General features: G+C 49.3%; 1 protein-coding gene across 1 annotated transcript in view; it reads left to right on the top strand.

Moving 5' to 3' along the window:
- The first annotated feature begins 7783 nt into the window (after positions 1–7783).
- The window catches only part of VSX2 (visual system homeobox 2), a 34382-nt gene continuing 34169 nt past the window's right edge, over positions 7784–7996 (top strand). Inside the window, exon 1 of the mRNA XM_019551130.1 lies at positions 7784–7982. Within this exon, the coding sequence (XP_019406675.1) occupies positions 7784–7982 (199 nt within the window). The remainder of the gene's footprint in view (positions 7983–7996) is intronic.

Genomic DNA, 7996 nt, shown 5'->3' on the forward strand with positions numbered 1-7996 from the left:
TCGCATAGAGGGGGAGGATCACCTCCCTGGCTCTACTTGAGATGCACCTGTGGATGCACGACAAGGTCCGGTTAACCCTGCCAACCTTAACCTTGCATTGTGGGCCCATGTTCATCTTGGAGTCAATAATGACTCCAAGATCCCTTTCTGCCTCCGTGCTCTCAAGAAGGGAGTTTCCCATTCTATAAGTGTGCTGCTGGTTTCTACTGCCTAAGTGCAGCACCGTGCACTTGTCAGTATTGAAACGCATCCTGTTTATGTTAGCCCACTCCTGTAACCTATCCAGGTCTTGTTACAGTCTTTCCCTCCCTACTAGCGTGCTCACCTCACCCCAAATTTTGGTATCATCAGCAAATTTAAACAGGTTGCATTTCACCCCGTCATCCAAATCGCTGATGAAGAAATTGAAAAGCGCAGGCCCCAAGACCAAGCCCTGGGGGACTCTGCTGCCCACTTCCCCCCAGGTCGAATATGACCCATCCACCACCACCCCCTGAGTACAACCCTTGAGCCAATCTGCAATCCATCTGACTGTGTAGGCATCAATGCCACAGTCGCCTAGTTTTTTAATGCGGACGGGGTGGAAGACGATGTCAAAGGCCTTGCTGAAGTCTAGAAAAACTACATCCACCGCGACATCTGCATCCATTGCCTTTGTGACCTGATCATAAAAGGCAATCAGGTTGGTCTGACATGACCTGCCCCCAATGAAACCGTGCTGGTTGCCCTTGAGCATCATCCCTGAAGCCAGCCCATTGCAGATGTGCTCCTTGAGGATCTTCTCAAAGAGCTTCCCTAGGATTGAGGTAAGACTGACGGGCCTATAGTTGCCCAGTTCCTCTCTCTTCCCTTTTTTGAAGATGGGGACCATGTTAGCTATCTTCCAGTCATCTGGCACATGGCCCAAGCACCACGAGCGCTCGTAAAGCCATGCCAAAGGCCCTGCAATAACTCCAGCTAGCTCCCTCAACACCCTGGGGTGGAGAGCATCTGGACCCCCTGACCTGAACACGTCCAGCCCCTCCAGAAGCTCTCTAACCCAGTCCTCCCCAACCTGAGGTCTGGAGGCGTTCCCCTCAAGTCTGTCTGGCATTACAGCGGGGAAGTCCCGGTCCCTGCACAAGAAAACAGAGGTAAAGATTTGGTTAAAGATTTCTGCTTTCTCCTCTGGCGCAACCACCAGCTTGCCCAGCATACTTTGCAGGGGCCCCACATTACCCGGTGCCTTCTTCTTCCTCCCTATGTATTTGAAAAAGGACTTTTTATTATCCTTGATCTTGGATGCTAGTCCTAGTTCTATGTTTGCCTTAGCCCCCTGACAGCCCCCCTACAGGCCAGAGCAGAGGAGGTAGACTCCTCTTTGGAGATAGTACCCCCCTTCCACTGGGTGTACACCGCCTTTTTGGCAAGCAGGCATTCCCGGACACCCTTGGTGAGCCAGGGGGGCTTTCAGGCACTCTTGTCCCCCTTGCTTCTTGTTGGGATGGACTCCCCTTGGGCCCTGAGTATTGTTTCCTTAAGGAATGACCACTCGTCCTGGACACTGAGTTCCCCTGCCCTCAAGGACCCCAGCACCTCACCCACTAGTCTCCTCAACTTATTGAAGATGGCCCTCCTAAAGTCTAGGGCTACCGTCTTGCTGCAGGCCCTTGACACCCTGCACTGGATGGTGAATTCCAGCAAGCGATGATCGCTATCGCCCAGGTGGTCAAGAACCTGGAGGCCCCTTACCAGGCCATCGTCTGTGGCCAGGACCAGGTCCAACAGGGTGTTTCCTCTGGTGGGACCATGCACCTCCTGGATTAAGTGGAGGTCCTGTATCTCAGCCAGGAACCTCCTGGCTGACAGTCCGTCCTGGCTGACTGTTCCTCCCAGCAGATGTCCGGGTAATTAAAATCACCCATGACAACTACATCCCATGCCTTAAGTGCCTCTGCAAGTTGGCCCGAAAATTCCCGGTCCAGCTCCTCGCCTTGGTTGGGGGGTCTGTAGTAGACCCCCACCGTCAAATCGCTCTCCCCGCAGTCCCCTTGAATCTTAACCCTTACCTGGAGGTTAGACCTGAGTGTGTGGAAGTGTGTACTTGGTACTGCTGATGTGATCCCTTTTGGAAAGCTGAGTCCCCCTTCTCCATGTGGGTCCATGGCAAGAAGCCTTTCTGAGCCACTTAATGGAATGGCAATTTGGGGTAACTCCCACTCAGGGATCAAGCCAGGGAAACATCTGCATCACTAGGAACTAATTAAGTGCAGTTGAACCTTCTCAGTACCTTACAAGTAGGGAGTTAGGCTACACAAGCGTTCTGCTAGTGACATTTTGAGTGCCTGCAGGCTGAATGCCCCTCTGCAGTAGCAGAGTCCCTATTTTCATATCAGACTTATATCACCTGTGTTGACTGAAACAGGGCTTCTTGTACCACCCAGCAGCCAGCCAAAGATGTGTGAAGGCAGTCCTTTGCCTTCTGCCAGCCTTTCAGTGTGTTTCTGGTTCTGGTGGTACAGGTGCAGAGTGGAGCCATGGAAAGCTGTCAGCAGTGCATGGATGGGAATGCACTCTGGCAGTGGCAGCTGCTCTACTGCAGCTGGAGGCAGACCTAGCCAATGCCTTTGCTGGAGGAGGCAGGGTAGGGGCAGGCTGAAAATACCCTTTAGTGTGGGTTGTTTTAAACTTCTGAGATTACAGCTTTCAGGACCGCAGAGGAGGGAAGAAACTTGAGAGCACTGCCAAGTTGAATAAATCCAGACCCCTATAGTGAATCCTTGCAAAGAGCAGAGAACTTTGTTTTTAAACCTGAGCCACAGGAACTTTCTCTCTTATGGTTCTGCCTTTGGTCCTGCAACAGGTATCTGTTGATATGAGTGGCTGGTGAGGTTTGAAGCCAAGGCAACTCAAATCCACCTTGATGTTATGATCAGAAATACTTATGGTGTGGGGAGTGCTCCACAGACTATTTTGTACCTGAGTCAATTCCAGGAGAATCTGTAAATAAGTTAACCCAGGGCTGTCCGATAGCTAAATGCCTGGGTGCCATATGCCTTACAGATTGCACCTTCAGCATGTACCATGGGCCCCCTGGGCCACAAGCCATGCTGAAGCCTTTCTGCTACACTGCACTGCTGCACTGCACCAACTTCACCCTCAGCTCCTGGCTGTGGACTCCCCTGCTTCCTGGTTCTGTACAGGTGCCCTGGGTCACAGCTTCCCCTGCATGACAAGCTGCACTACAGTGTGCAAAAAGTGGAAGCCATAGGAGAGAGGGGGAACTGGAGACCATGACTGCTGCTGCAGCTGGAGCAATGGGTGAGAGTCGGGGGTTGCAAATTAACCCTGTTGGGTTACACATCACCCATGGGCCACCAGTTGGATAGCCTTGAATTAATCCTTTCACTTTGTGATATTGAAGGCTTGGCAGATGCCTGATAACTGGCTCTCATTGGTCACTGAATTCTTGCCCCTAATAAGACTGAATCCTGTACGGTGGCGGGGAAGGTCCTATGGCTCACAGCTTGAATCCAGAAAAATTAAATGATAGAAGCAAATACTCAGAAAATGCTGCTGGCTCTGGCTGCAGGCTTATTATCATAGGGCTGGAGTGTAGGCAAACGTCTGCTGATCTGCTTGTAGATAAAGCCAAGAATTGCCCAGTGCAGCTGTCCAGTGGTGGAGTGCCTGGTACATACACACACTCTTCTCTGAAGGTTTAGAGTGGAAACGCTATGAACTATTTGCACCTTCACTGAGAAATTAATTATATTTCTGTCAGTTCTGCATTGATCCTGGTAGGGGGAAGGGAGCAGAAGGGGAAGGGCAGGTATAGGGGACATAGCTGGGCAACTCTTAACTTAGGTTGCCTAAGGAACTTTCTTCCTTAGGCCAGTCTGCTCAAAATAGTAAGTCTTAGTATCACCCAATCTCACTCTTTGCTGGGATGAGGAATAAAAATGGCACCCCTACCTGTCACTGAAAGCTGTCCTACTCTGCTAGAACTAGAAATCCTGGAGAAGGGCAGAGGAAGGTACAAACAAGACTAGCTTGTGCCAGCTCAGCAAGGAGTGGAATTCAGCAGCTGCAGTAGCCTCTTACGATGGGAAGATGGGGTCAGGAAATTAAGGTGTCAAATGCACTGGCTTCCTAAACTGGGTTTAGGTGATTCTACCCCTCGGCATTCAGGTGCTTATGCCCATAACACTCAGTGACATGTTTGCCAGCTTGTATCCCATTAGGTAGGATCTATAGTCAGTGCCTCCTTTCTACAAGCCTAAAAGCATGCCTAAAGTTTGACATCAGCCAAGAGAGCTTTACCTCAGCTGACTATAGGAAGGGAAGTTGCAATGCCCAAGTGATAATTATCAGGCATTATGCCCAAGTAACCTAGAAGAAAGGATAATACCTCCAGGTGGAGAACAGGGGGAAAGAAGAGTACTTTCTCCTGGTATTACTGTGTACATAGAGCAGGTGTGCTGTAGGATAGTGGTTTCCAATCTCCAGTACACATACCACTACTGGTATGCAGACAACCTGTCAGTGGTATGCATTAACAGATTTGTTATAATTACTTTATACGATAAAAATTTGCTGGTGGTATTTAAGGTTGAACTGAAAAAATTGCTGGTAGTATTAGGGTTGTATCATTTTATATTGGTGGTGCGCAATCTGTCAGAATTTGGGAACCGCTGCTCTAGCACATGTCTGCAACTGCATGGAGCTAGAAATGGGACAGGGCTGCTCATTGTGAGTACTGATTTATGTTGGTAATGCCAGCAAATTCTGGCACTGTGCAGTCTTCAGACTGGCTTTGTGCCTCAGTGGTGAGGCTGCAATTCATTTAGTGTACAGGAATATCTCATTTGGTGCTGTTTCATTTTCTTAGACAGCTGACCTGGCCCAGTGTTGCATTCTCAGCTGATTCCCAAGTTCCAGATCAGTGCTCAGGTGACCACACCTGAAAGCCTGTGCTTGAGGGCTCCACCAGTGGATGACAGTCAAGATGTGCCCAAGGACAAAAGAGTCTCAACCTCAGGGAACAGAAGTGTGGCTTAGAAATGCCTTTCCATCCCAGTGTGACTTTTTGGCCAGCTGCAGCTTGGATGCCCTGATGAGCTGACCTTGAGTGTTCAAGTGATCATATAAAGGCTGCCTTCTTTAGTGGGGTGTATTGAGAATGGGCTCAATCTCTCCCTTGTGCCTCATTCCCCATCATTACACATATGGCTGTCCCAGCATGACTTAGACCAAATGCCACTGGAAGCATAATAGAACCATAAGCACTGTGCCACCATAAGTATTCTGTAGATATGGAGGCAAAGACAGAGCTGCCCTTGCTAGGCAAATGACCTCACTCTTCTAAACTAATTATAAGAATAGCTTTTCTCTTGAAGATGGAGGCAAGGTCTGCTTTCTGCTTCTCCCCTATCACACAAAAGTGGATACTTTTCATAAGTCATGATGTTCAGCTTGGGCATGTCCAGATGAGTGTGCATATGCATTTCCCCAGGGACAAATAGCAGCAGCACATAGTTGTGCCACTGCTACTTGGCCCCAGGGAACACTTGTGCACGTGTGCTCTGGTGTGCAGCAGGTTGGGTGGGGTAGGGGTGGCTGGGGCCAGCACCCGGGGTCCTGGGGGCCTCCCAGGGCTCCAGCAGCAGTGATCCAGCAGCAGAGAGTCTGGCTGGCAGCTGGAGTGCAGCTCTGGCTGGCCAGGCTGTGGTTTTCAGGGATGCATGCTGCTGCCTTGTGCGCCATCCCACTTTTTTCTAGTGAGGGTTTTTTTGACACGAGGATCTCCCAGTGTCAAAAAACCCTGCCCTGCTGCAAAATAGCAGTATGGAGAACACCTGCATGTCCAGTGTGTGCAGTGTGTAGCACCACAGACAGGTGTGTGATGCTGCATACCACATGTGTGCACTTGCCTGGACATGTCCCTTGAGTCTGAGTTCTTTTTCATGGGAGATACAGCCTAGGGGTTGGGAATAAAAGTATCACTATGCCATGTCTGTGCCTCCTGCATTCCGGATCTGGCTACTCAAGTGAGAAGAGACCCAGGGTCTGTTTTAATTTAGGGTCCATACACTCCAGCCCATCTTCCACAGGATGCTTTCCTGGTTCAGAAGAGCCAGTCACTGGCTTTGTCACTTACCATGTCTTTAGCATGCCCATATACAAGGAGCTGCCAGAGCACTAAGGGCTTGCCTGTCTGGTGGCTGGGCATGCCCCCTGCATGGAGACAGCCTCCACTTACTCTTAGCCCCATTATGCAATGTAGAACAGGGGTGACCAAGGTATAGCCCATGGGCCAGGTCCGGCCCTCAAAGCTGCATCATTCAGCCTGCAGAGCTGCCCACTGGTTTTGAAATGTGGTGGTGGGGTAGCAGTGGCAGTGTTAATTGCTGTGGCTCCCGGAACCAGGGCAATTAAACCTGCTGCTGCTCCTCCTACTGCCAGATTTGCAGACCCATGGGGAGCCCCATGGACCATATGATGCAGCTCTGCCTGCTGAACTGAGCCCATGGCCCAATGCTGTGCACTGGATTGGGCTCATGGACTAACCCATGTGCTGCATTGGGCCCATGATCCAACCCCATGCACTGAATCTAGCCCATGGACTGAATCCACATGCCAGATCCAGCCTGTGGACTGGCCTCCCACCTCTCATCTGGCCTGAAGGGCCAGATAGGTTGAACACCACTGATGTAGGAAAAGCAGATGGTAAGGGGCCTAGTTTTTGATTTCTTCATCCTAATGTATCTACCCTCACTTGCATAGAGATAACAGATTCCCTTCCTGCCTTCCAAAACCCTTGTTTCTGGGCTCCCTTTCTGCTTACTCTTCAGATTCAGCATCTCTTCAGTAAAAGTGGTGGGAAGTTTTTCTTTCTTCTGTTCAAATTGGAATATAACAACAGCCTGAAGTCAAGTGTGACAGAACTTCAGCTTACCCATCTCCTCGCTCTGCTTTCTAGAATATTGTACTGAACAGCAGAAAGGCCTACTTGATGGCTGGGTTTCACTTAAACATTTGTATTGTGTTGACACAAAAATCTATGGGAACGGGATTTTAAATGAGACCCAGCTGGTTTCTCTATCTTGTCCTTTTTGATTTGGTGAAGCCAGAGTCCCACCACAGAAGGGGAAGCATGGGAGTCCATGACTCAGGGGTGGTTTTCTGTCCAATAATTTTCAAGGCCATTTTCTACTAGAACTAGAAACTACTTCTCATATAGCAGTTACCAACACTTGGTAGGGGATATAATATTTATGGACATCGGCTCCTAGACAGAGACACATGGGGTTACTATTAAGACAAGTGAGATAAAATAGAAAAAGGGGAAATTGTACGCTGGCTGCTGAGAGATCTTTCCTGGCAGTGATGTCTCTGCTAGGGCTCCTCTGAAGGCTGAGTCTCAAGGATGTGCTTTGCCTACTTTTCAGACTCTGCCCCCAGGGAAATACTCTTCACCTGTGCAGGGAGAGGATGCCTGGACAAAAAGTGGAATGGGCCTTTCCCCCTACTTATGTATCCTTTGGTGGGAGAGGTGCTTTTTGTTCAATGAACAGACCATCTCCTGTATTCTCAATACAGGCATACCTCGTTTTATTGCGCTTCACTTTATTGCGCTTCGCAGCTATTGCGTTTTTTACAAATGGAAGGTTTGTGGCAATCCTGCATCGAGGAAGTCTATCGGCGCCATTTTTCCAACAGCATTTGCTCACTTCGTGTCTCATGGGAGGAGGTCAAAACATCAACATTAACAGGAGTTTGGAAGAAGTTGATTCCAACCCTCATGGATGACTTTGAAGGGTTCAAGGCTTCAGTGGAGGAAGTAACTGCAGATGTGGAAATAGCAAGAGAACTAGAATTAGAAGTGGAGCCTGAAGATGTGGCTGAATTGCTGCAATCTCATGATAAAACTTTAACGGATGAGGAGTTGCTTCTTATGGATGAGCAAAGAAAGTGGTTTCTTGAGATGGAATCTACTCCTAGTGAAGATGCTGTG

The sequence above is a fragment of the Crocodylus porosus genome, unplaced genomic scaffold (genome assembly GCF_001723895.1).
Source record: "Crocodylus porosus isolate Cpor-Errol unplaced genomic scaffold, CroPor_comp1, whole genome shotgun sequence".
Lineage (NCBI taxonomy): Eukaryota > Metazoa > Chordata > Crocodylia > Crocodylidae > Crocodylus > Crocodylus porosus.